The 26,825-nt window shown below is 54.7% G+C and overlaps 6 protein-coding genes across 6 annotated transcripts; 2 read left to right on the forward strand and 4 right to left on the reverse strand.

Annotated features, from left to right (window-relative positions):
* Positions 1 to 836: 836 nt before the first annotated feature.
* Positions 837 to 2,987, forward strand: KRP23_13536 (Sporulation-specific protein 1; the record flags this gene model as incomplete). The annotated part of the gene is made up of 4 exons (XM_067884259.1): positions 837 to 2,291; positions 2,351 to 2,470; positions 2,547 to 2,775; positions 2,839 to 2,987. The coding sequence occupies 4 exons, from the start codon at positions 837 to 839 to the stop codon at positions 2,985 to 2,987; spliced, it is 1,953 nt and encodes a 650-aa protein (XP_067738294.1).
* A 594-nt stretch (positions 2,988 to 3,581) lies between these two features.
* Positions 3,582 to 4,289, reverse strand: KRP23_13537 (Deoxyuridine 5'-triphosphate nucleotidohydrolase; the record flags this gene model as incomplete). The annotated part of the gene is made up of 1 exon (XM_067884261.1): positions 3,582 to 4,289. One exon carries the CDS (start codon positions 4,287 to 4,289, stop codon positions 3,582 to 3,584), a length of 708 nt encoding a protein of 235 aa, XP_067738295.1.
* A 182-nt stretch (positions 4,290 to 4,471) lies between these two features.
* KRP23_13538 (ABC transporter A family member 1) lies at positions 4,472 to 10,444 on the reverse strand (the record flags this gene model as incomplete). The annotated part of the gene is made up of 1 exon (XM_067884262.1): positions 4,472 to 10,444. The coding sequence occupies one exon, from the start codon at positions 10,442 to 10,444 to the stop codon at positions 4,472 to 4,474; it is 5,973 nt and encodes a 1,990-aa protein (XP_067738296.1).
* Positions 10,445 to 11,339: 895 nt separating this feature from the next.
* On the forward strand, positions 11,340 to 13,922 carry KRP23_13539 (Beta-adaptin-like protein A; the record flags this gene model as incomplete). Its single annotated transcript, XM_067884263.1, has 2 exons — positions 11,340 to 11,507; positions 11,571 to 13,922. 2 exons carry the CDS (start codon positions 11,340 to 11,342, stop codon positions 13,920 to 13,922), a joined length of 2,520 nt encoding a protein of 839 aa, XP_067738297.1.
* A 253-nt stretch (positions 13,923 to 14,175) lies between these two features.
* Positions 14,176 to 19,763, reverse strand: KRP23_13540 (Protein RST1; the record flags this gene model as incomplete). Its single annotated transcript, XM_067884264.1, has 3 exons — positions 14,176 to 15,377; positions 16,341 to 19,541; positions 19,616 to 19,763. 3 exons carry the CDS (start codon positions 19,761 to 19,763, stop codon positions 14,176 to 14,178), a joined length of 4,551 nt encoding a protein of 1,516 aa, XP_067738298.1.
* Positions 19,764 to 24,868: 5,105 nt separating this feature from the next.
* Positions 24,869 to 25,426, reverse strand: KRP23_13541 (uncharacterized protein; the record flags this gene model as incomplete). The annotated part of the gene is made up of 1 exon (XM_067884265.1): positions 24,869 to 25,426. One exon carries the CDS (start codon positions 25,424 to 25,426, stop codon positions 24,869 to 24,871), a length of 558 nt encoding a protein of 185 aa, XP_067738299.1.
* Between the last annotated feature and the right edge of the window lie 1,399 nt (positions 25,427 to 26,825).

Raw genomic sequence — 26,825 nt, forward strand, 5'->3', positions numbered from 1 at the left:
ACAGAGTGATGGTCCCTCGCGTCGCTCTCGTGGTTTTTCGGAGTGGCTTGCGCGAGATCCTCCCCCGAACCCCGCCATGTCCCTCGCGCGACCTTCGGAAGACCACCTTGAGTGTTTGAACTTTTTGACCTGCGACATCTTCGCACTTAAGAAGGCACAGAGTGGCACCACCACGCACTGCGATTGGCTGAGGCCGCAACCGACTGATTCCATGCGTGTTGCCCCAAGGAGGCGGATGGGCCCACGCAGCCATCTTTCTCGGAGTACGTATTGGCGGCCGCAAGATCCGAGCGCTCGTGGCTGTCCACTTTGCTACTGCTGCACTTGCCTGGCAAGTTTGTCATGTGGCGCCCGCACTCTCTCCACTCGTCAGCAACGGCCGAAACAGCCTGTGCACGCCGGCAGGGATTTGGCCCTTCGAGCGCGTTTCGAGGTGTGATGACTTCGACATGGCCCTCCCCCCCTACCTTGCTTGCCAGATCTATTTGCGTTTTGTGCGGGAAGGTCGGCGGCCACGTACTTTTGCGGCCCGCGGTACCTCTCCGCACGTCGACGCCAGATCTTGAAGGGCGAGGATGCGCGGAAATTTCTCTAGGAACAAGATCTGAAAATGCGTTTTCATTGGCTCATCCAATCTATAAAACCAAACCCTCCTAAATATGCCAGAATTTATGCCAGTTGGCATTTTCGATTTATGCCAATATGCCAGTTGGCATACTCGATTTATCCCATCGGCGGTTCGAGTACCGGTATGCCCTAAAACAGAACCGCCACTCGTCAGTTTTTTTCAAAGTTGACGAAGCAGTTTTTGTTCCCCGAAGCGCTGCATACAAAGCATGCAGCGACTCCTGCGGCGCGACAAGGGTGCCCCCGTGGTGTGCGAGGGCGACGAAGAAGACGGCGAAGACGAAGTCTCGATCACCACCGACGACCTCCCGCTCGAACTGGACCTCGCGGCGGTGGAGCAGCAGCTGGCGCCGAGCCCCGCGCCCGTCGCGCTCGAGAGCGGCCCCGGCAAGTTCCGCGCGTCCGCCCGCTACGTGAATTTGCACTCGTTCGATCCGACGACGCAATGCGTGGGTGGCTACTCGGAGACGAAGATCGGCGGTCACGAGCTGGACCACAAGCGGCCGTTCAGTTTGGACTGGCACGGGCCTCTGAAGACCGCCGTTTGGGGCGCCGTGGACGCTCTAGGAACAGCTTTCACAGGTTCTCCAGCCACGCTAAGTACGCCGTCATCTCAGGCTAGAACGTCGCTGGCGTATGCGGCCCCCAAGCCGGAGGTGCTGGTCTACTCGGCCGTCAAGATCGGCGGCCATCCGCTGGACCACGTGCCGTTCGTGAGTCGCGGGCTGCCGTCGCGCCCGTTATTGGGTTATGTACCGAGACTTCCGGCGTTCCAGGCGCCGGGGCTTTCGTCCGCCGCGGTGACGTACGAGATTGCACCCAATGTGTCGAATCTGTACGACTGCAGTCGCTGTTTTCGACTGCGACAGTCGCCCAGGGTGCATCTCTGCTGTGGACACCCGGTGTGTGCCAAGTGCGTGGCGTCACGCACGATTAAGCACGTGGAGCACAACCGCACGTGCTTCTTGGAGTGTGCACGCTGCAATGATATGGTGGCGGTGGAGGCTGTCGTGTTTACCAACTATATTCTACGGATGGAACCGTTCTCCGCTCGGACAGTGTCGGAGCTGGAGATGCAGGAGGAGAAGGCAGGGGAATCGACGTCGCTCTCAGGAGCTTGGAAACAGGGAGGCGTGCTGGCAGCGCTGTCTTTCATCGCTGGCAGATTTGTTCCTACTAGTAAGAAGTCGAGCACCTCTCGACGGAAGAAGCAGGATGCCAATGAGGAGGCGAAGAAGCTCGTCGCGGACGTTCTTCCCGATGAGGCTGATGAGCTTCTGGTGGATGGAGTCACAGGTCTATCGAAGGAGACAGCAAAGGCTGAGGTGACAATCGCTAAGGGCCCGGAGAGGTGGGTGAAGCGGGTGAAGGGCCTGCAACCGCCGTCCAAGCTGTTGAAATTCACCTTTGTGCGCACACTGGGCGTCGGAAATTTCGCTGAGGTGATGCTTGTGGAGAATCGCAAGGAACAACTCACTGTACTCAAGGAAAGTGATAAGTTGCCGGAGGCTGCAAACGAGATCAGCATTTTAAGTCGGGTGCACAGCCCGCACGTGGTCCAGATTCAGCAGTACTTCATTGAGGAGATTGGACATCGACACTTCGCATACATTGAAATGGAGTACTGTGACGGTGGCGATCTGCGGCGAATGCTCGAAACCAAGGTGGGTTGTGATCTTATAGGAAAGAGAGGATACTTCTGTACTGACAAGTGTTTTATTAGGGCCGACTGGAAGGAGATGACTTCGACTCGATGTTCCACCAGTTATGCCTAGGTTTGAAGGAAATTCACCGACACGGAATTGTTCACCGGGACTTAAAGCCAGGAAATGTTCTTTTGACGGTAAGTTTCACTTTCAGTCTGCGGCCCAATCAGTTGAACTCTCTAACGAGCCACCGGCTTGTGGTTACGACTTCAGAGTGACGGTACAACAAAGATTGCAGATTTCGGTGTGTCGACATATCTGGAGAGCGACCTGCTCACGCACCATGCAGCTGGAACACTAGCGTTCATGGCCCCAGAGGTACGGCGGTACTTCCTGGGCGAAGTCGTTAGCTATGACGCCAAGGCAGATATTTGGTCCCTCGGTGCTCTAGCTGTTGCTATGCTGACAGGCAATCCAGAGCCGCGAGTAGCAACTCGTCCAGGTACGAGTCTGCGTTTTCATTGAGTTGTGGTGAGTTGCAGAACTGACTTCATGTCATTAATAGTGGAAGAGCTCGTGGAAGAACTGAAAGGAGAGAATATGGACAAGAAGTACACTCGACTGGTGGAAGGCACACTCGCCGCGCATCCAACAGATCGGCTATCTCTGGAAGACTTGCTTGAAGCATTCCCTCAAATGCACTCTCGGCTGTAGGATTGGCTTACGTTGGAGTCTTGCCAAACTTCGTGAATATATTTATGGAAAATTCAGCAAAATGTCTTCAGCTGCTACGTGAACGTTTGAACGCGATGCGGATTTTGTCGTAATTGCATATGGACACAACTGACAGCTGACGCACATTGTGTTCATCCATCAAGTCGCTCGCTGTCTCCGATCGTGACTCATCGCGACTTGAAGTCATTCGAAGCAAAGTTCGCGGACTTTCGCGCTTTGGGAGAGTCACAATGACTGCGGGTATCGGCACGATGCTGTAGATGGCACCGACAGTCACCGTGCGGCCGAGTTGGATTCCTGATTTGGGACTGGTAGTGATGATCCAGAAAGCGGCGTCGCTGTCCAATGCCGTCCTGCATTGGGGGTCAGTAACTGTAGGCAAGAGTATAAACTCCTAAGTGATCTTCTGGAGGAATGTTTCGAGAGGTAGGACTCGTATCCTAGAAAAGGTGACCTGTGGAGCATTGTGTTCATCATTCGTAGGGGGTTTCGGTGCTCCATACGTACAGCATGCACAAAGCTCATTTATTCTATTACTGCTGCGCACTCTTGCAACAAGTCACTGCCTCGCTCTCACTTGGCTTCAAGGAAGGCATTGATCCACTCCAGCACCTTGTCGACATCTTCATCCTTCACAAACTCCTCCAGTGCCTTGTTCAGCAGCTTGACCTGCCTCTCCGTGGCTGTGAACAGCTTCTTCTTGAGCTGCACCCTCGTCTCCTTATTCAGCACCTTCTTGTCACTCAGAATCTCCAGAATCCCCACCGCTACATCAAACTCGCCATCCTGTTCCGCATTCTTCTCCACGTGCTGTTTCTTGGCGATGGGCAGGTCAACACCCGTGCTGCCGAAGCCGCCGGCGCCGCGCGCCGTGTCCTCGATCTCATCCACCTCCTGCACCTCTGGGTACTCGATCTTCTCGAGAATAAGCTGCGCCACGCGGTCCCCGCGCTTAACCGAGAAGTCTTCGGCCGCATGGTTGAACAAGATCACGCCCACGTTGCCGCGGTAGTCGGCGTCGATCACACCGGCGCCAGTGTCGATGAATTTCTTAAGTGCGAGCCCAGAACGCGGCGCCACACGCGCGTAACATCCAGCGGGAACGGCCACCACCAGGTCCGTCTTGACGAGGCCCTTGCCGCCCGCGGGAATCACAGCGTCGTAGGCGGCTGACAGGTCCAGTCCTGCGGCCAAGCTGGAGCCGCGAGAGGGCAGGATGGCCTCAGGCGAGAGCTTCTTCACCCGCAGCACGGGGGCGGAGCGGGTGCGTTTGGTTGCCATGGTGCGGAATGTGCGGAACAGGGTGCTTGAGGCGAAATGCGGAATGAGTGGAAGCGAGTTTTGAGTCGTATTGGCGGGAAAAGATGTGATTGGAAGAAATGAGGACGTAGCCGTTTCATTGGCCAGAATCAGATTCGACGACAGGCTGAATACAGAGTGATTGTCATTCATATTGAAGTTGCCTATTTACGCAGAAGGCGAGATATGAAGCCGCCGCTAGAGTTGCTGGGACTGTTCGTCGGCGTGGTGAGCACCGGCTCGTCCGCGTCCTGCTGGCTCGCGAACGCGTTGAAGATCTGTTCCAGCGTGGTCTGCGAGACGCTGTATTCGCGGATGGACAAGCGCGTCTTGGCGTTTTCCACCAGCTCGAACACGTTCGACAAGCGCAGCGTCGAGTTGGTCGCTGACTGGTCGCGGATCTTGAACCAGCACGAGTCGTTCTGGCGCTCCAGCAGCTCTATGGACCCGAAACTCTCCTGCAAGAAGGCCGACACGTCCTCGAACTGCGTTTCCGTCACCCACCACGCCGCGAAGCTGCTCACCGAGATATACCCGTCGCGTTTCGCTAGATTGGCGATGGTGTGTCCAGTCGGGTGCGTGTTGACGATCTTCTGCTCCCACGACGCGTTGCCGAATAGCTGACACGCTTCCGGGAGATCTTTTGCCTCGATGCGGGCGTCAAGCGAGTCAAAGTGACGCATGGCCAACCCTGTCACGGTCTCCGATGAAGGAGCTTGCAGCTTGGCGTCGAACATGAGCCCGTCGCCGAAGCGGTTCTTCAAGTGCTGCACGCTGCCAAGACACTTGAGCTCGCCGCCGACCATGATTCCGACGCGCGTGCACAGCGCCTCGCACTCCTCCATGCTGTGCGTCGTCAGCACCACGGTCGACTCCTTGTTGTACGTGGAGATCTCGGAGATGACGTCCCACATGAATCGTCTGGATACAGGGTCCATGCCCGTGGACGGCTCGTCGAGGAACAGGATCTTGGGTGACCCAATCATCGCGATGGCCACGGAGAGTTTGCGCTTGTTACCCCCGCTCAGACTGCCCGCGAGCTTGTCTTCGAACGCCGTCAGGTTCAGCTGCTCTATCTTCTCACGCACCACGAAGGCCAAGTCCGTGCTCGGGACGCCCTTGATTTTGGCAAACAGCTCTAAGTGCTCTTTCACAGTCAGAAGGTCGATGAGTGCATCAAACTGTGGACAGTAGCCGATCTGGCGGCGAACTTCCACTTGCTGCGTCAAGATGTCGAAGCCGCTCAGAGTTGCATTCCCAGATGTGGGCACGATGTCGCCCGTCAGCATCTTCATCGTCGTGGTCTTGCCGGCGCCATTGATTCCGAGGAAGCCAAAGCATTCGCCCTGCTTGAGCCCGAAAGACAAATCGTGTACAGCAACCTTCTCTCCCTTGTGGTAGACCTTGCGAAGGTTCTGCAGCTTGATCATGTCAGTGTCTGCTCCACCCATCAGGACACGGTCAACCTCTGCGGCTACATCTTCGTCAATTACTCGCTTCTCCATGGAGATATCGGGGTCTTTGGATAGTGCGGACTTGATCTTGGGGAACGTCATCGCGTAGTCGATGCCAACAGCGATGGCATAATACAACACCGCGTCCAATAGTAGGTAAATGATCTCGTAGCCCGTGTTTTCCAGCGCAAACGGGTCCTTGGAGAGCTCGTTGTCGGCCTCAGCCCCTCCAGTGTGCGTGATCTCAATGATGGTCAAGTTGAGCAAACCTCGACCAAGACAAAAGAGCGGAGAAAATCGCCAAATGAACTGTAGTGCCTTGTCCGCACTTTCGGTGCTGTCAATGACTTGCATCACGAAGGATACAACCATGAGAGCGAGTCCAAGCACAAAGTTGATCAGGATCATGTACGTCTGAGACGACGCAGGATCCTTGAACACGTAGGACCAGCAATACGCGTGAGGACAGATGGCCAGCCCAAACACCAGCACTAGAACGATCACCGCGATAAATGTCGAGTCCTGGCAGGTGACACAAGAACTTGACCCAGTGAGTGTCGAAAGATCGTACGCTTGGATCAAAGCGAGCGCTATTACGCCAGGGATCAGGAAGACTGCGAAATCCCAGATGTAGTTAGCGGTCCAGAATGCGTTGATGCCAACGCCCGACACAAGCTGCTGGTGCTTGGAATTGTGATCAGGAGACCTCTCTCGGACGAGCATCACCACAATCGATGCCGGGTAGTAGGCGAAGGCGATCACGATGAACAATACTGCCGTGAACGAAATATAGGCCGAAAACAGCGCGGTGTTTTCAGCAGTCAACGGAAGAGGATGGTTGTTCACCGTCAAGCTCAGATCAGACGCTCCGATTGATGAATCGTGTTGCGTGGCCATGAGGCGGTATAGCGATTGATCCATGAGCTCCTTGAACACGACCGAGCCGTGCGTCAGCGTCGTGTTGATCAGCACGTTGTATCCGAACACGTTGCTATCCACGTCCGCGTGAATGAGGTATCCGCCAAACTGGTCCGAGATGCGGTTGGTGAAGGCCCGATTGAAGATCTCCTGGCTAATTTTCAGCTGATAGCCCGTTGTATCAGTTGCGTTGATTGTCGGGTTGTCGTACACTACATCAAAGACGCTGGGTGAGTCGCTCGAGTATGGCGGATCGCCAATATCATCCGCGCTGAGCGTGACGATGGATGCGCCCGAAAAGTAGTCACTGCCCAACGCGGTTTCGCACCAACTACCAGAACTCTGTTCGCAAAAAGACGGTACCAGTACGTTTCCTGCTTCATCTTCCAGTCCAGAGAGCTCGAGCGCCAGGAACGGGTCGTTGTTGGTAAGCCCTGCTCCCTTCAATATGGACAGCCCAAAGATCAACCACAACACCGGGAGGATCAGCCCCACCGTGAAGAGCTTCTTGTCCCTCTTCGCCATGCGGAAGCGCTTCTGGAACATCGCCACCATCTGAGTAACGAACACAGATCGCGACCGTCCCAGTGGCAAGGAGCTACCTGTGTGACCCAGCCCGTGGTAGTGCCCATCTGCAGGTTTATCGCCGACAATGGGGATACTGTCTTGGCTGTTCACGGGATGCTGCTTGACCGTGTTCTGTAGTGTGTGCTGCTGGTCTTCATCTGCCACCTCTGCTACCTTGATGAACACTTCCTCCATCGTCGTCACTGAGATGCCGTACGACAGCACCGACAGATTCTGGAGGTTCTCATCCAACTTGCGGAACATGGCTGGGAACTTGGACGAGCTGTCAAGAGGCAGCTGGAACGCGATCTCAGTACCCACGTTGCTTAACACTTGGCTGGCCGGAACGTATCGGGAGACGAACTCAATCACCCTCGAGTCGTCGCAGTTTTCCTCTTTCACGACGGTCAGGTTGTACCCAACTCCGAACTGGTTCTTCAGGTACAGGGCGGACCCGCAGCAGCGGAGCTCGCCTTCACCCATAATCGCGATGCGGTCACCCAGGATGTCTGCTTCGTCCATGAAGTGCGTCGTGAGCACCATCACGCGGTTCTGCCGGTTGTCCATGAGGATCTCCCACGTGCTCCGTCGAGAGTACGGGTCCATGCCTGACGTGGGCTCATCCAGGAACACAAGCGAGCTGTCTCCCAGCAACGAAATAGCCACCGACAACTTACGTTTCATGCCTCCAGACAGCGCACTGGTGATCGTGTCACGCTTATCCACGAGACCGACCTCACGGATCTTCGCAGTGACTTCGTCTGCAAGGTCCCCGCCCGTGTACCCCTTGATGCGAGCGTAGAACTCAAGATGGTCGTGGACAGACAGCTCCGGGTACAGAACGTCGTGCTGGAAGCAGATACCGAGCGACTCGCGGATCTCGTCAATGTCTTCGCGGAAGGAGAGCCCGTGAAATGTAGCATCGCCTGCCGTGGGCGGTGTCACGCCGGTGAGCATCGATATCAAAGTCGTCTTGCCGGCACCGTTGTGACCGAGCAAGCATGTGATTTGACCCGAGTACATGTTCATGTGCAGTCCCTTCACAGCTTCCTTCTGACCACCGGGCACTGGAAACACCTTTCGAAGGCCTTGGACAGAGAGTGCTTCACCCGACCTCTCTTGGTCTAACAAGTCGGCACTCACCGGCTCAATGTTGGGGTTCACCTCGACTGCCACAGCAGGCTCGTTCTCGTTCAGCCGTGGAGTCGTGGATGTCAAGAACTTCCTTGGCCTCCTCCAGTACGACGGACGGAGCGGGAAATACCATTTCTCGGGCATGCCATACTCCTTGGGGATGACTTTCTCGAAGTACAACCCGAGCAACGTGTACAATATCGTGTCCAGAGCAAAGTACCAGAGCGCTGTGGCAAAGCGGAAGTTGTTGATGCGCTGCGAGGCGGTCGCAAACGAGATACCCACCTGCGAGGTTTCTGCAGACGATAGCGAGTTGACACCGAAGACGAGTCCGGCTGGGGCCAGCAGACACGCGATGTTCTTAGACGACTCCGAAGACGAATCACTGAAAGCTCCCGTCACGCCGTACATGATGAAAAATGTGATGAAGCCCACGTAGACACCTGTGCGTGAACGTGAGAACATGGAGCTGATCATGAAGGCGAAGGCCAATACGCTCATGCTAAAGAGGAAGAAGAACAGGAACAGCAGCACGACGCTTGTGTTCGGGAACAGCTCGGCGACTGCCACTAGCGCCTGCAGTACACAGCTGATGAACAGGATAACGATGTACGTGATGTACCAGGAGATGACGATGCTGGACTCCTTGACGCCAAGGATCTTCATGAGCTCGCGCGATCGTGTCTCTCGCTCGGACATCAAGCCGACGAGGATCTTGGACAGCGGATGCAGGTACGTGAGAATGAAGAAGATAGGGAAGGCGTCTGTGACGGCATCGTAGAAGGAGGACGACGCGAACGAGTTGATGGGGAACGGCGTGGTGAGCGATCCGAGATACGGCTGCGGTGCCTGGCGGAGCGGAGTCAACAAGGCTTCACGTGTGGCGTTATCCAGTTGTAGGTCAGTGACGGCAGAACTGAGCGGAGAGGTTTCTCCCAGCAACTCGCTGAACAAAACGCCCGTATACTTGGTAGCCGAGTCATTTACGATGGCCTCCAGCAACCGCACGTCCAAGTCGGAGGAGGATATCGCAGTCGACGAGTTGATTTGGCAGGATCCCGTGGTTGTTTTGGTGTCGGCGTCCCAGTCGGGCAGGCAGTTAACGAAACGCGTCACAAGCGTCTGCAGAGTCATGAACCCGTTCGTCGTGTACTGCTGGTAGTCTGTGGTTTCCAGCTTACGCTCGAAGGAGTCCCATAGTGATGCGCCATCGCCGCCAACAGTTCTTGGAATGTAGCGATTGTCGTCGCTGTTGCCAACGTAGGTCGAGTTGAGTCGCAGCGTGTACTCAATCGAAGAAGGCTGGCCGATCGCATTGGCGTCCGTTGGGTGCTCCGCGAAGACGATGGCGCCGAAGATGCGCGGCTGAGCTGACGTCTTGGCGTAGTCCGAAGACTCCACGTACTTCTCCAAAGCTTCCTCAGTGTCGAAGAAGACTGTGCTGTCCTCGAACGACGGGATCACGAGCGATGCGTTGGACGAGTCGTTGATGACGACGGTAGGGTACCACAACTTCATGGTCTCGTAGAAGTAGTTCCTCGTGAAGTCGTCATCCGGCGCGATCGCGAACTTGAACGGCGACACGCGGCCTTCGCACTCGGACGGCAGAGCGTAGGGTGACGACGTGTTGAGACTCACGCGACCTCCGAGAGCAAGGTCTCGCTCGCAGATGGAGCGGTTCTCCGACGTGAAGGTCTTCATGAGACGGCCGTAGTCGAACGACAGGTAGCCCAAGTGCAGCATGAGTCCCGAGAGCGTAGTCTCGGGCGTGGCGAACATGGGCGTCGTGGTAGGCCCCACAAGCGACCAGCCCGCCGGGCTGAATAGGTTGTAGGACGTGGTTCCAGTGGTGAAGCCCGAGGGCACGGTCTTGTCGGAGCTGGTGGTGCGTACGATGTCCATGACGATGATGAAGAGCACGGGCGTGAACACCTCGAAGAAGAGCGCGACGGGGTGTTTGCGCTTGAGCAGCCAGTTCTTGCGCAGTAGCACGGGCACGAAGCGCAGGTTGGAGCGCTTGGTGCTGGGCGAAGCCGGCGCGTTCACCGTCAGTGGCTGGTCCATAGCGGTAGGCAACGGCTCGATTCACTCTGCTTGATGGTTGGTTTGACGCTGGATTTGTTTGGTACAAGGCGAATTGAATAATGGAGACTCGTTTCAGCAGATCGGTCGCTGTACCCACTACGTCAGGATGTGTTCACTTCAACCAGCATTCTGTGAGACAGCATTCCTGGAGTTGCACGACGGTCGTTTTAAACGCTCAGGGTGCAGTGTCGTACACACACGGCGAAGTGAAGTGGATATTGTGCGGGACTTTGCGCTGTTCGGTGGTGCTTGGAGCCCGTGTTGATTGCACGGAGTAATCATGGCCACCTTCGGCTCGTGGTACGTTGCCGTGGTATTGTTGCACTCATGGGTCTGGCTCAAGGATGATTGTCGCGCTGACAGTAGCTCGGCTAGCGTGGACATCTACGCCCAGAGGAAAGCCCAGCTCGCTACATGTCAAGCGTCCAGATTCTGTCGCGCGCGCTGCAGTTGCATGACCTGGATGCAACCACGAAGCACATCCAGCGAGCGACTACTGAATCTTGTACACGAGCCCCGGGAAGACGGTGACTGCCGATGTAGTGCCGATGAAGTGAGACGGTGGATATTTTGCCGCTTGTCCAGTAGCGCGCAACTTTCCAGTGACCAACGTCCAGTGCCCAACGTCCGGAGGAGGCATCCTGTATCCGCTGTTGGCATTCGCTCCAGAACAACCCACATGCTGATGTCCTCAGTTGTCCTCCTATCCGTCGAAGCAAAAGGTAGATGTAGCCATTTCAATACCTACCATATATCATAATCATTCAAAATACCTTCCATACGTCATACTCGGTCGTGTGCTCGCGTCACGGTACCACATCGAGGATCTGACGCGTAGCCGCTCACAGTCTCAAGCCCCGCGCTCTTCGTCGCCATGTTCCCGAGCATGGGCGCCATGAACCCTTCGTACCCGTCGCAGGCCCCCCCAGGTGGCATGCCTCCGCCTCCCAGCAACGCCCCGGGCGTGCAACGACCTGCGGGTAGCAGCAACCCCAACTACTTCACGGACAAGAAGAAGGGCGAGGTGAACGAGCTCAAGAACGTACGTAGACTGCCATAATGTATATACAAGGCGACTGTCTAATCTAATATCAACCATGACTAGCTGCTACGCGAGGTGACCGTGGAGAAGGACGTGAAGCGCAAGCGCGAGATCATCAAGAAGGTCATCGCGTACATGACGCTGGGCATCGACGTGTCGCGCCTCTTCAGCGAGATGGTGCTGTGCGTGGACACCAAGGACCTCATCTCGAAGAAGATGGTGTACCTCTACCTCACCAACTACGCGCAGAAGAACTCGGAGCTCGCCATCATGTGCATCAACACGCTGCTCAACGACTGCCGCAACGAGGACCCCATGGTGCGCGGCCTGGCGCTGCGCTCGCTGTGCTCACTGCGGCTCGACTCGATCCTCGAGTACATCCACGACCCGCTGCAGGCCTCGCTCACGGACACGAGCGCCTACGTGCGCAAGACGGGCGTGATCGGCATCTTGAAGGTCTACTCGCTCAACCCGGAGATCATCAAGGAGAGCGACATGATCGATACCCTCTACAACATGATTCGAGACCGCGACCCGCAGGTGGTTTCCAACTGCCTCGTGGCGCTGAACGAGATCATGACGGACGAAGGAGGCATCGCCATCAACCAGCCCATTGTCATGCACCTGCTGAGCCGCATCTCCGACTTCAACGAGTGGGGCCAGTGCAACATCCTGGAGATTGTGGCCAGGTACAAGCCCGCGGGGCCCGACGAGGTCTTCACGATCATGAACACGCTGGAGCAGTGTCTGCGCGTGTCCAACAGCGCCGTGGTGATGGCGACGGCCAAGTGCTTCTTCAACCTCACGCAGGGCCGCGGGATGGAGCCGATCCAGGACCAAGTGTTCGAGCGCATGCGGCAGCCGCTGCTCACGCTCATGGCCGGCGGCAGCCACGAGATCAACTACTGCGTGCTGCACCACATCTTGCTGCTGGTTGGCAAGAAGCCGCACGTGTTCAGCCGCGATTACCGCCAGTTCTACAACCGATACAACGAGCCTACGCACGTCAAGTACGTCAAGATCGATGTGATGGCGCTCGTGGCGGATGGCGCCAATGTGGCCGATATTGTCACGGAGCTCAGTGAGTATGTCACGGATGTGGACCAGGAGCTGGCGCGTCGAGCGATCCGCGCTATTGCTGACATCGCAGTGAGCCCCAACCTTTCGGTGAACACGATCCCCCAGCAGTACCCGAGTGGCAGCAACGTGCCGGAAGCTTACGGCCAGCAGGCGGCGGAGCAACTTGTCGAGCAGATGCAGGACCACATCATGGACACGATGGTGGACTTCCTGGAGTTGGACCTCGACTACGTGCGTGATGAAAGCCTGGTGGTGATGAAGGACTTGTTGCGCAAGTACCCCGAGAAGCGTCACGATGTTCTTCCAGTGCTGGCTCGCATTATCGCCTCGGTGGAGCAACCTGCTGCGAAGGCTGCAGTGGTGTGGATGCTGGGCGAGTTCGGTCAGGATCTGCGTCGCGCGCCGTACGTGCTTGAGAAACTTATTGACGACTTCAGCGACGAGGCCGCTCCGTCCGTGCTGCTTGAGCTGTTGGCTGCCACGATGAAGCTCTTCTTCAAGCGTCCTCCTGAGATGCAGAGCATGCTGGGCCGGCTGCTGGGATCCGCTATCAACGAGTCGAACCACCAGGATGTGCGCGACCGTGCGCTGCTGTACTACCGTCTACTGGAGCAGCAGCCGACGGAGCAAGCGGCCGCTATTGTGGCGCAGTTCCGCACCGAGGAGACTGTCGGCGTGTTCGCGGAGTCCATCGAGACGGACTTGAAGGACAAGCTGTTCCAGGAGTTCAACTCGCTCGCTGTGGTGTACAACAAGCCCAGCGAGCTCTTCGTGTCGGCCTCGCATCTGGCTAGCAAGGTTGCGCCTCTGGATGACGAAGAGGAGGAGGAGGACGAAGATGATGACGAGGACAACTACGACAATGGACCTCCTCAACAGCAGCAACAGCACACTGCCCCGCCCCCGCAGCCGGCAGCACCCAGCATGGATCTGCTGGACATGGACTTCGGCTCGGCACCGAGCGGCCCCCCGCCTCAGGCTGCCGGCCCGGTCTTCGCTCTGGCCCCGACGCCAGTCATGGATGCCCCGACGTTCCAGGGCCAGTGGGGTAGCCGGCCTGTGGTGGCTGAGGTAGTGGTGCAGCTACCGAATCTGCCTCCGCAGAGCGAGCTGGAGCAGGCGTTTGCGTCGCGTGGCATCGTGACCATGGCCTCGGGCGACGTGGGGACGCAGTACAAGTTCTTCTTCTACGCGCAGGACACGCAGGGCAGATACTTCCTGTCCGAAACGCTGGTGGAGAAGGCGAACCGCACGCTGCACGCCACCATCAAGGGCGAGGACGAGGCCTCCGGTTCGCAGTTCGCGGACCTCATGCGCCGCATCCTCTTCGGCTGATTGAGCGCCAGAGGCAGGTAGACTGGGAAATAGTGAGTGTCCTGGATCTTGTAATGTGTGATACACTTCTAAAGCTACTCGTGCTTGTTGCTCTCCTTACTCACTGGAGTTCTCTCAAGACTGTACAGCCGTCAACTCCACCACTGCACAGCAAACCCAAACCTTTGAAAATCGGTCACTGTCTACACGTTTGAAAGCCAAGTCATACCGTTCGCATTAACCCGTTTAGCAGCTAGGCAACGCTGTTACCTCTTCAGTCCATATTGCTCATGCTCCAAAATTCTCTGATCTCTCCTTGCATCGTACTTGGGGTATGCCAACTGTCCGCCGCAATGTGCATTTGCCGGCTACACACTTGAAGGGCAGCACTGTACCCCGCCGCCTCGGCCGCCTCCAGGCGCGCTAGCTGCTGCAGCAAGGCCAGCAGTCTCTCACCAAGCGCCGACACAGATTTCGCGCTGTGTGCACACAGTGTCAGCCCAAAAGGTAGCAAATCTGTTGCGGTGTTGATGCCTGCGACTTCAGAGCGCGCCAGCTTCGCCATGAACTTTTCGTGGCTCAAGGACAAATTCCAAGACAACACACACGCCACTACATCGAACAGTGCCCGGCGCTTAATCTCATCCGAACGAACAGAAAAGTCAAGCGAAGCCATGCCCCGGCTGAAAGCGTCCAACACATCCAAGAGCGAGGAAACGTTGTCCCCAGGTCTCGTATGCTGGGCAACAAGTGCGCCAACTCGAGCGATGAGAGGCTGCAAGTACGTGTCGACCAGATTGCCATCCGTCCATTCATCGAACTCATGACGCAAAATCCACTGGAATAACAGGGAGGCTTCGCGCTTCCCGATCGCTTGCACGTTGAGGTGCGCTAGTTCGACGACGAACACGCCACTTCTCCACCAACTCCACGTGGAAGAGTTTGATCCTGACGGCATTAAAAATGCGCCGACAGGGCCAGGCTCGCCGTAGTTCACCTTCGACAAAACACGGATGGCGAACTGCTCCACAAAGTGCGAGGCTTCTAGTCCGAACGGAAGCTCCACGACAATTTTTTCAAGAACGAGCTGGTTGACCATATCCAGCGAAGTCTCAGAAATGCGACGACTTGGCGTGGCGTCCAAGATAGAAGACAGCATCGAGGTCCAGCTGTCAAAGAGAGGAGCGCTGCTGCTGCTTGGTACTTCACATCGCCAGATATCCTTGAGAACGTCGAATATCGTCACCAGAAGGGCTCGCAGAACATCCGTCGGGACGCGAGTAGCTAAGCGCGAAAGTCCGCCGATCAACTGAGTCTGAACAGCCGTGTCAACATTTCCAAACCACGTGCTAGACAGCAACTCGCCTGCCAAGAGTTCGTCACAACTCCCCTGCGTAGCAGCGAATCGAACGCATGCGACGCTCGTTTCGACAGAACAGAATCGCATCATCACGCGATGCGTTAATGAGGCGTAGTCTAGCAACGGAAGCACGGATCCTGCCGATGCTAGGCAGTTTAACAGTGACAACGCTACGCGAGTCTCTGGAATTGCTGTAGCAGCGGATGACTGTGGACGGACATTCTCTGATGGATTCGTTTGTCGGAGCCACTCGAGCGTTTTCGCCAACAAACTCCTTGCTGGAAGAGCGCGAAGCTCGACGTCGAACGATTTCTTCTTCTGAGAAACATAAAATCCGTCCGCCGTGCTTGCGATAGCACCAAGAACTGCTCCGGCGAAACCACAATCCCTTCCACTCTTTGCAGACTCGGCTCGAGCGAGCTTGACAAGCGGATCAATAGTGCTGGGATCGAGTGTAAGCTCTACACTATCAGCCAAGCTCAGCCTAGAGGATCCTGACATACCAAATGCCAGGTGGAAGAAATTTGCGATACCAGATAACATCAACGTACGTACGGCACCCCCCTCGCTGCGTTCGTTTTCAAGCACTCCTTTAATCCCCTCGACAACCAATCTGGTTTGGTTTTGAATAGTGCTGGGGAAGCCTCCAAAGAATTCCAAGCGACACAACACAAACGCTGCTGCTGTCACTACAAAACCACCACCGAGGCGTGTATCAGAGTCGGCAGCACGCTGAATGCAGCTCGCAACAAAATTTTCCAGACTTGACGCAGGAGTTAAATCGAACTGCACGCATTCGAGTAGCACAGGCCCAAGTGCAACCGCTACGACGCTAGCGCCGTCAACTGTTTCCCACACCGCTTCAAGCACTCGTCGCACATTCGTAAGCCAGTCCAAGCGTCTGATGCTCGAGAACCCACTAGCCAAGTGTGCTAGCCCCACCAATGACGCCCATCGCAGCAATACATCACTAGATGACCCAGATTGATCGAAAGCAGCGGGAACTTTGTCAATAGAAGCGCTCGCTTCCGTTGCCTTGTCAAGGGGGAACACCACGTCCCCGTTAGATGAGGACTTACTTTGCAGGAAAGACGAGAAAACGAGCTCAGCGATTGGCTTTACTCGCTGCTGCCTCCACTGAGTCGTTTCGAAGGTTTCCAGGTCTTCGCTGTTCGTGTAAAGAGCGCCGATGTGGCTCAGCCCAAACAGCGCACTCGCGCGCAACAGCTCGTCCGAGGCGTTAAGATATAACTCTTTAAACATCTGCTCAATCTTCTCCAGCTGGAGGCAGAAATTGCTGCAATCATCACCTGCATCAACCTTTCGTCGACCAAAAGAGAGCTGAAGTGCAATCGAAGCACCAATCGACGAAGAGCGAAAATCCCCGTCGTCGACAGAAAACACGCGAGCCTGTTCAATCGACAAAGCTAGTCGTCGCGAGAGCTCTTCCACAGTTTCTTCGTACTTCAGGCGCAGTTGCGGGTTTTGCCAATGCCTCGTTTCACACAATTGCCCCAGCAACGCACCAACAGCCATCGTGCCCCCAACTGTGTTCGGGCTATCACGAAGCAGCGAAACGATCAGGCTTGCAACACCTTCGGAAAACACACGGAAGGCAACGTCGGCGTCGTCAACACCAACAGGTGTCTTCAACTCCGCCAATTCATCCAGCGAAGCTATGTACGTTGCCATAAAAGTTCTCCATCCTTTCATTAGTGCTTGCATGAGCAAGAACACCTCACAACTCGAGTCAGCATCCGTTGATGCGCTTGTGGATGCCCATGGGAGTTCCATCGACTGAAGCACAGTACCAACTGTTTCCACCAGCTCGTCAACATTCTGCGTCGCAAGCCGAACAAGTTTATCTTTCCGCTTCACGTTTTTCGTATCGATCGCTGCTTTGGGTTGGTAGGCCAACAGAAAGCCACTCCAGTCGGCCATACTTGAAGCTGCCGAGAACAGAGCTAGCACCTCTGCTCTTGACGGAAGGAGTGCCTTCATCTCCTTAGTAGCTGCAGCTGACACAACCATAACTGATCCTGTCTGTTGGGAAGTTTGCTGTTGTTGCCACTTATCGCCCGATGCTGCAGATGCCATCCGCTGTCCGCGACCGACGCCCACAGTCAACTTCGCGCTCTCATGCTCGATAACACGTGTCATCAGCTTTTCAATCTCGGAGCGAACATCAGCGTCGTGCTCGCTCTGAAGACGCTGCATCAAATCATCGAGTTGCTCCTCAACTTCCTCCTCCGTCACTTGATCCTCCTCATCACTATCCTGCTCCATGACGCCATCAGCTGGCATGGACAACCCCAACAGACCCAGCGGAAACTTGGACATTGCTGCATATGCAGCCTTCCGTACGCTTGGGTGCTCGCTGTCAGCAAACTCCCAAGCCTGGCTAAGTAGTTTCGACGCGTGCTTTTCGTTTGCTGCGCTTTCAGCGCCACCAAGCGCGTAGAAGCAGCACAAACGCTCCTGGAATAGTGGCTCGTCAGCACAGCCCACCTTGTTCTTGCGCATTTTCTGAGCAATGATCTTGAACGCAACGTAAAAGTCGAGGCAATCTCCTCCACACAGTGCAGTGATAGCATCCATGGCCATCGAAACCACTGACTCCAACTCGTCTTCGAGAAATCCTTGGATGGACGAAATGAACTGCACTCCCAACTCTGGGTCTTCCTCGCACAACATTTTAACCGTAGCCATTTTCACGACGCGTCGCTCTGCATCCTCGTCACGAGCAGTGGCTTCAAGCAACATCGACTCCAGCCGCGGAAACACGCGAGACTCGTGTCGCCACACTTCATACATGAGTTTCAGTGCCATAGGCCGCATCTTGGTCGTGCCATTCATGCTATCGATCAGGCGAAGCACGATTCGCATCGTATCTGTAGTTGTAGCTGCTAGTGCTGCCAATGAATACAAGCACGAGGCCAACCACTCGCCAAAGTGACGTGCCACCATGGCGTTTCCAGGCGGGTGCTGGGAAACAAGAAATACCAAACTCGCCACCAACGACTTGGTAGAGTCGACGCCCCAAAACTTAGGGCTGCTGTTCACTTGTCGCTCGAAGCATTTAGCAGCGTGGCCACGGAGAGAAGACCGTCCGTCGGACAACAACGCCACCAGCAATAGTGCTAGCCATTTGTCTGTTGAGTTGTTGGCATCAGAGTGTGCTGCGTCCTCCGGTGGAAAGAGGGAGTCCAACCAGCGTCGACAGACGTCTTCATCGCTGATCAGTCGCACAGCCGAGCGCGCATGAGTTGCTGTCTTCGTCGGAGGCGCTCTCGCCCCAGAATCAGCTTGAGGATGAAACGTGGTCGCCGACTTGATCTCCATCACCAGCTTTAGCAGCTCCGACACAGCGCTTCCGTGCAACGCTATCATAGACGATAACGGCAGCAATAAAATCTCCACGTACACGCCACGTCCGTCTGGCCTACTAGAAACAACTTCACGTCCAAATGTTAGTGCGTGCGCTAACATACGCAGCACTAGCTGTTGCTCCAGTGGCGTCTCGCACTTGTCCACCAAGAAATACGCAGTGGAAGCAAGGAAGACCGAGCACCAGAAAGCCTCAGGCACCGCTTGGGCCAGCTGCTCCAGCGACTGCAGCAGAGCAATAACGCCCACATCCTGTCCGATCAAAATCTGCGTCGACTCGAGCACAAAGCGCGCCGTTCGCTTCGCCAGCGCCACTTGTTCCTTGCTGCGAGCAGTTAAAGTGCTCAGCAGATCCACAATCAGCGCCACGTGAGTCACGTAGGCGGTTTGGGCCAGCCGCGAGTGCGGCACGAGCTCCAGGGCCTGCACCAACATGTTGACCACCGACGTCCTCACAGCCTCGTGGTCCTCCGAGTCGTCGCCAAAGTGCCAGGCGATGCGGCACAGAGCATCCAACACGGCAGCCTTGTGTCCTTCTGTCTGAGAATTGTCCATGAGGACTGTCTTGAGGACCGGAGCGACCATGTGCAGTGTCCTCTTGGCGGTTTCACATGTCACAGACGGACCCCAAAAGGGTCCATCTGCAGCTGTCAGAGCCGCCACGTAGCCAGATAACAGGCTCTTGTTGGCATTGAAGCACTGGAGCAGCACTTGACGCTGGGTGGACACTTCTAGCGTCTCCAAGAGATGGACACTTCCTTCAAGCAGCACGAAGCCAAGGTACTGCGCCTTGCTGGACGGTTCGGTGCAAATAGCCGCCGCTTGTTGCAGTTTCCCATGCAAACTCTCAGTGAATGCAGCAGAGTGATGGCCCTTGGCGCATTGCAGCAGTCCTGGGAAATATACAGTATACACTGTCAGGCGAATGGGAGTGTATACCTTGTATTCGCCGTTAAATTACACGCACCGAAGACGAGATTCTGCGCCTCCGAGAGCGACGACGTGGAGATAAGACGGTCGACCGACTGGTCCATGGCATCGGAGGCCGCAGGGGCGGTCGAGGCCTGCCGTAGCGCGCGAAGCAGCGCCGCCAGCGTCGCTGTCGTGCTCGCCATGGCAAAATGTATCCAAGTGAGAGACGAGGTGGTGTACATAATGTTGGTGTACTCATACACCACAAGAAGATAATTTCAAGGTAACCCCCAGGGTGGGCGGCATCCTTGATGATATTTGCGACTTCAAGGTAGCCCCCGGGGTGGGCGACATCCCTTCAAAACGTCCGCCAGACGAACCTGATTGGCCAGCCTACTAACAAAAAGAATATTCTCGATTCTCTTGGAGAGAAGCAAAATCTCTGTGAAAAGCGAAACTCTCAGTCTCGAATTTACCGTTGACTACCCCCCCCCCCCCCCATTTATTAAGAGGCGGGCTCGGTTTAAGTGCAATGGCGTGGATATTTGCGGTGATTATCGTGGCTTTCATTATACTATTGGCATGGTGTTTTTGGGAATACCACAAAAGAAGTGAGATGTACGCGGTCCGGACTGGATGAAGGTGCAGCTTGCATATCCATTTTATCAAGTAGTCGTTCGCGAACTCATCGGTAGTGGTGGACAAGGCCGGGTCAACAGGGGCACGTACAACCACAAAGCAGTGGCCGTCAAGAAGATTTCTAAATGTGATCCGCAGAATGTTGCAGAGGGCAAGCTGATGGCACGTTTTGATCATCCAAACATCGTGCGATTTGTTGGCATGGCTGGGAATCTCTGCACTGATCTGTTGGTGATATCGGAGCTGATGGAGCGCGGGGATTTACAGACCTGGCTGAAACAATTGAATTCGCGCGGCCACCCTCAAGGCTTCAATTACGCTAAAATCCGCATCGCGTACGAAATCGCTCGAGGGTTGAAGTATCTGCACTCGATGTCGCCGGTCGTAATTCACCGCGACTTGAAGTCCAATATTGTGCTTCTGACAGAGGAATTGGAACCCAAACTCTCGGACTTTGGACTTTCACGAGAGTGCCCAAAAGGCCCAGTGTCTACCGATGACTACACAATGACTGCCAGAGTTGGGACGTTTCGATGGATGGCCCCGGAAAGTACAAAAGGTGCATGCAACGAGAAGGTGGATAAGTTACGGTTTGACGAGAAGGTGGATATTTTCTCGTTCGGAGTGGTTTTGTCTGAACTAGATACAAACATGATCCCATTCCACGGTGTCATGGTCGACGAGGTTAAGATAGCGCAGGCAGTTGCTTTTGGTATCCTGCAAGTGTCGTTTTCATCCTGTTCATCCAGTTGCCCAATGACGCTATTGGGCCAAATATGCCTCGCGTTGCATCCGTCAGCTTGCCCATCGGTTTCAGTGGTAGTCGCTCGACTAGAAAGGATCATGAAGGAATCATTTCGGCCTTCGTGGCCGTTTGTATCGGATGGATGCAAGGGACAAGCAGCATGAACCAGGAGACTGAGCATGACTTAAAGGAATTACTGAGAGTGGCTATGTACAGACGCTGAGCAGCAAGCAAAAACGACAGGTAGCCGATCTGAATACCGCAACCCACCCACAGCCGATTAAACCCCAATACTAAGGGAGTGCTCGCGTAAGCGACGCACCGTCGCGAGGACGTTAGTTGAGTCCTCGGCGGCCATCTTGTGTTGATTGTTATTATACTACGTTGTTCATGACGATCTAGGGTCAAGTTTGAAGCTTGAGTCCTGAGTCATGACGCAGCTCCACAATGACTGCATTGACTTTTGTCAACACCTACTTGACTGCTGGAGACGATCACCGTCGTGCACTGCGAAAATGTTGCAAATCAGCGTGTCCATGCATTCAATCAACGACTTTATGAGGTTGTTGAACTACAATTCGACACGAGCTCAACAATCAACGCAAGTCAAGTTAGCTACAGTGCTCATTGGAATTAGAGTCAGTGACACTAATTTTCGACCGAGACCTAAATCGAAAAATATGGAAATTAGTGTCCGTACCGCAAAAATCTTATCGAAAGGCACCCCTTGCAGGCGACGGTTAAAAAATATCAACCTATCAGATTACTCCATTTTGATCATCTATCATGACACATCGAAAGGCACCCCGGAGATAAATTACCACCAGTCGATAGGTTACGCAGCGAGCTAGCCATTCATCAGCACTGCACTTCGCCATTACTCAGTCTGCAAGAATGCCCCGAGGAAGCCGCCCACGCGTGAAAGGCTTCGAGGCTTCGCCAAGCCAGTGCCTTCGCACTGCTATCAGCTACCAGCGCAAGTATATTATTAATAGCTTCGTCGAGCAGAACGGCATGGCAGCAGCAGTAACACGCTTCTATCCCTCTCTCCAAGCGGAAGTCCGAAAGCGGAAGAAGCGGCAACTGCACAAGTGGTTTGAAGCTCGTGATGACATCGCCAAACAAGTTGCCCAAGGCAACGGGCACCTCTGCAAAGAACCACGATCTGGCGTCGGCTGCATTCTTCCTCGGGCGGAGGAGGACTACCTAGCCTTTTGGATAAGGGACCTGAGGCGCAAGGGCGTACCAGTGTCTCCGCTCATGCTCCAGATGAAGGCACGTGCAGTAGCAGGTGAGCTGGATCTTCGCTTCGACCAGTTTTCGGCAAGCTCGTCGTGGCGCCTCCGATTTCTCAAGTCGTACAGGCTCTCACTGCGGCGCCGGACCAGGATCGGCCAGAAGGCCCCCAGCGACTCGCGTGAGGTGGCGGAGAAGTTTCGCGAGGAGGTGCAGAGGATGATGCTCTTGAACGGCATCACGGAGGCGTACAACGCAGACCACACGGCGCTCAACTTTGAGCATCTCCCCACGCACACCATCGACGAGACAGGCACACGAACGGTGTGGGTCCGCAACAGCGGGAAGGAAAAGAGCCGCCTCACAGCCATGGTTCTGGCTGACTCGAGAGGCATCAAGTGCGCCCCCTTCCTCGTTTTCAAGCAGCCACCGTCCCGAGTGCCGGCCACCGAACAGCATAACCACAAGGAGCAGCAGGGTTTCGGTCGAGACCTCTGGAAGAAGGTAAAAGCGATGCAGGCATCGACTGGGATGCCGATCTACTGCAACAGTCGTGGGTGGTGGAACGCTGAGCTTTCCGTGTAGTTCTTGCGGCTCCACTTCGCAGCGCGCACTGACATCGATGAGCCCGTCCTCCTCATCTGGGACGAGTTTAGTGGGCACTGGACTTCCGAGCTGGAGGCGTGCGCTAAGGAGCTGAATGTGCTTCTGCTCAAAGTCCCTGGTGGATATACTTCCGTCTACCAGCCTGCTGACATCGCGTGGATGCGACCCCTCAAGGTTTAGCTGCGCGCCGAGTGGCTGTCGGACATCGAGAAGCAGTTCGAACGTCATCAAGGTAAACAGAGTAGGTTCGTACTAACAGCTCCCACACGAGAGATCGTCGTGGGTTGGCTACATGCAAGTTGGGCCAGGTTGTCTACGAGCACCATTGTGGCTGGATTCAGGAAGCTTGGCGTGCCGTCGGATCAGCGCAAAGTCCCGCTAGATGATGCAGGGGCGTACGATGCAAAGCTACAGGTAGTAATTCAACTTCTCGAAAGCTGCAGGATCGGTGAAGACGTCTCAAAAGATGCAGAGCGAGATAACAGCAATAAAATGCGAAACTACAATTGTTGAGAATGAAACGGAGGGGACGTAAGTAGGTGCACCTACTTCTCTTGGAACCCTGGCACCAAGATTTCATCATAAGATGACTTAACTTTCCGAGTAGCCACAAGGGGATTTGAACCCTGAGTCTGTCGCATCAACGACAGCCGCTTTCACCAACTGAACCAGCGAGGTGGCCGTAATCTATTCAGGAAAATATCCTTGATAAATAAATTCCGAGTGATGCAGTTGTTATTTATTTGCAGATGCCTCTTCCCATGCATTTGGCATCCCTGGTGCTGCAAGGGGTGCCTTTCGATAAGAGTTTTGCGGTACTCTAATAACCCTGATAAGGAAATAGTGTCGAGGACAGTATTTTCCGACAAAAAGAAATTAGTGTCCAATCAGCGACAGGGACGTGACGTTGGTGCAGCTTAGTGGTTGAACGCTCGTTTACCAAACGAGAGGTCGATGGTTCGATTCCATCCACCAACATTTGATTCGGATCATGATGCGGATCATACTGGGGTTTCTTGTTCACATCGAGAGCCGGCGCACAGAACTGCTAACGCGACCGCCGTCCGGCATTTCGTGTGAACAGGTTGACCGCCAGTATGCTAAGCACCATGAGTCGAGCGCCCCTTCTGACGAAGATTCGATGCTCGTTCTGATATCTCAGAACACTGCGTCTACAATCGGAAGTCACAGCGGCCCCAGGCATACAGAGGGATATCGTATCACAACTCCAAGCGTAGGATGTAAGCAAGAATAAAATTTTATGTTGAGTGTTGTCGTTTCTTGCGAACTCATCGGAGTACTCCTTGATGGTTTCTTGAAAGCTGTGTCACAGTCCAACTCCCATCAACGGGCATACCACAGCGAATCATAGCCTTCCGAGCATACGTCAGCCCGTTCTTGTCTCTGAGGGTGTTGAGCTCTTGCACACACTCAGCGGCCAGCTTCAAGAAGAAAGGCTTCCCTGGGTTCTTCAACTTACCTGACCACGCACTATCGTTGCACACGTTGTCCTGCCAATCCCCGTCCATGATCAGCTCGAGCTTCTTGGCATTCCACTTTCGCGCCCAGATCGATTCAACTTGGCGATGACGAACGAATCCGCTGGCTGACAGAGGTCAGTGGAGTTGGGTGGCAAAAAGTGCAGATCCGCATTGAGGATTCGCAGCTCTTCAGCGCATTCGTCTGCTGACAGGTGCACTCCACAGTTGTCGAGAAAGATCGCCTTTTTCTTTCCGTGAGGATCGGCACGGATGGCTCGACGTTCGAGCAAAACCTGACGAAACACACGCTTGTCCATCCGCCCTTTCGGTCCGGTGCGGTAGCACACGCCTTGAACATCATCTGGGACGCCTCATATTGGATAGTTGGCACTGGCGTTCTGTAGAATCATCATCGGTAGGATGACACGACCGCTGGCGCCACCGGTGAGTCTGACGACCATCGTCATTCCTTCGCCCCCTGAAACGACTTCTGTGTACTTGATGGAAGTCTCGCCCACGAAGCCAAGCGTTTTTCCGGTGTCGAGAAGGCTACACTCACTTGGTCGAGAGGACACTAAGATACTCCTCCAACTCCTCAAAATCATAGATCTGCATTCACCCGCTCGCTGATGTATTCATTGTTCCGATCGGAGTCTCGACTCTTCTCATTCTTGAAAACCTCTGGAAAATGGTCAACCGCAGCTTTGGCGAGCGCCGTCTCACCGAGTTCATGCTGTTCTTGCATCCACATCACAACTGCACGACGCTTGGACACAGTTGAGACAACTTGGCGCTTGCGCTTCGTGTCGAAAATGACGACAGTACGACCGTGTTCCGCTGTTATGACAGCACTGGCACCATCTTCACCAGAGTTGGTGGTTCCAATGTTGTTTCCAGTGACCGTGGATTTGACTGCGGCACCATTGCTTGTCGTGGCTTGACGAGCCATCGTGTCGAAGGCTGCGATAATCGGCGAAGCTGACGTAATACTCACGGGCCGCTCGTGCGCGAGACACTTTAGGCACATTATCTTCTGGCCAAACCCTTCAGGGCCTTCTGGCGTACCGCACCACGTGTGCATACTGATCTGGCATACGGGACAGACGTGCACATTCCCGACGAGCTCGCCGCATCCACCGCATGGAGAAAGCGCGGCCATTTTCGTGGAGTGCCGTCCTGCCGATCGCTCTTTTGAGATAGATGTTTTGCACGACACTACTTTTAGATGGACAGTATTTTTGGAAATGGTTTCCTAATGCCCAAAAAATAGAATTAGTGTCCTATACACTACTTTTAAGTGGACGCTATTTTTCATCGGACACTAACTCCCATGAGCACTGTACAGTGCCTACGGTAATTAGTCTGTGTGCCAAAATAGTATATATTCATAAATAGTCTAAGCTCTCAAATGTTAGACTATTTATTGTTTATACACAATTGTGGTATTCACAAATAGTTTAACCACTTCAAGTTTAAAAGTAGTCTCACTTGGGTCGTGCGGGTATGGATGCATGTCGCTACTCAGCACGACTGGGGTCGATTCACCGTTTTGTTTTTATATAGTGTTTGATACGTTGCAATACCAATATCAGTCGTTTGTGTGGCACCGTTCCAAGTGAGGTGGCGCGGGTTCAATTTCGCCTGTGAAAAGTGTTTTTTGCCATTCTTCAAAATTAGTCTTTGCCAATAAATAGTCTAGGTTAGACTATTTAGTGTGAGCAAACTGAAAAACAGTCCACATAAAATAGTCTCAGACACTGCACTTAACTTGTCATGTATCAGTGTAAGGCATACACTTGTACATGACTGTAGCCCCGACCAACGAAATCCACAGGCCAGGCGAAACACCTGCTCTCGGGGGGTAATCACAGCCGCAGCCTTGCTAATGGCGGACCAGACTCTTGAGATGAAAACTGCATCGCCACACTTGTTGGGCCCGGCGTCAAGAGCTCCAAACTCGAGCTCGAGCCCGTTAGGTTGCTCTCAAAAATTTCCATGCAGCCTTTTTAGCTGCAGGCAAGTTGGCAATGCTCTGAGTCGGTGCACGATCCTACCTAAGACATCCAGCCCGTTGCTTGCACAGCCACTAGTGCCCCAGCTGTAGCTTCAACCGCCCCGACTGCAAGCAATAGACCCCTTGTCTGGCAATACCAGACCCATCGATTACCATACATGCCGCAGCCTGTTGTCCGCGCTGGCATCGCCACAGCTGATCACCTCAGAGCCGGCAACGGGTGAATGTGGTCCACACGATAGATGCGGTGGTGCGCTCTGATTCGTCACAATTATATACTGCTGCCACACAACCGCGGCAGCTGGCATGAATCCGGCCAGGAGTTCTGCACTGGCGTGGTGAGCTGGTCCCGCCCGCTGTCTCGAAAACGATCGCTGGTCACGGCAACGGAATCATCTTGTATCATCATAGAGAGTTGATGATACGTGCGTCCGATGTGAAGTGTCGTTGTCGTCGCCCTGTCGTCCAGACTTGGTGCTCGCGCCGTCCCCAGCAAAAACAACCCATCGCTTCCGTCCACGCCCGACCTGCAAGCATGCATGAT

This window comes from Phytophthora ramorum (genome assembly GCF_020800215.1).
Source record: "Phytophthora ramorum isolate Pr-102 chromosome Unknown Phyram_PR-102_s0018, whole genome shotgun sequence".
NCBI lineage: Eukaryota > Oomycota > Peronosporomycetes > Peronosporales > Peronosporaceae > Phytophthora > Phytophthora ramorum.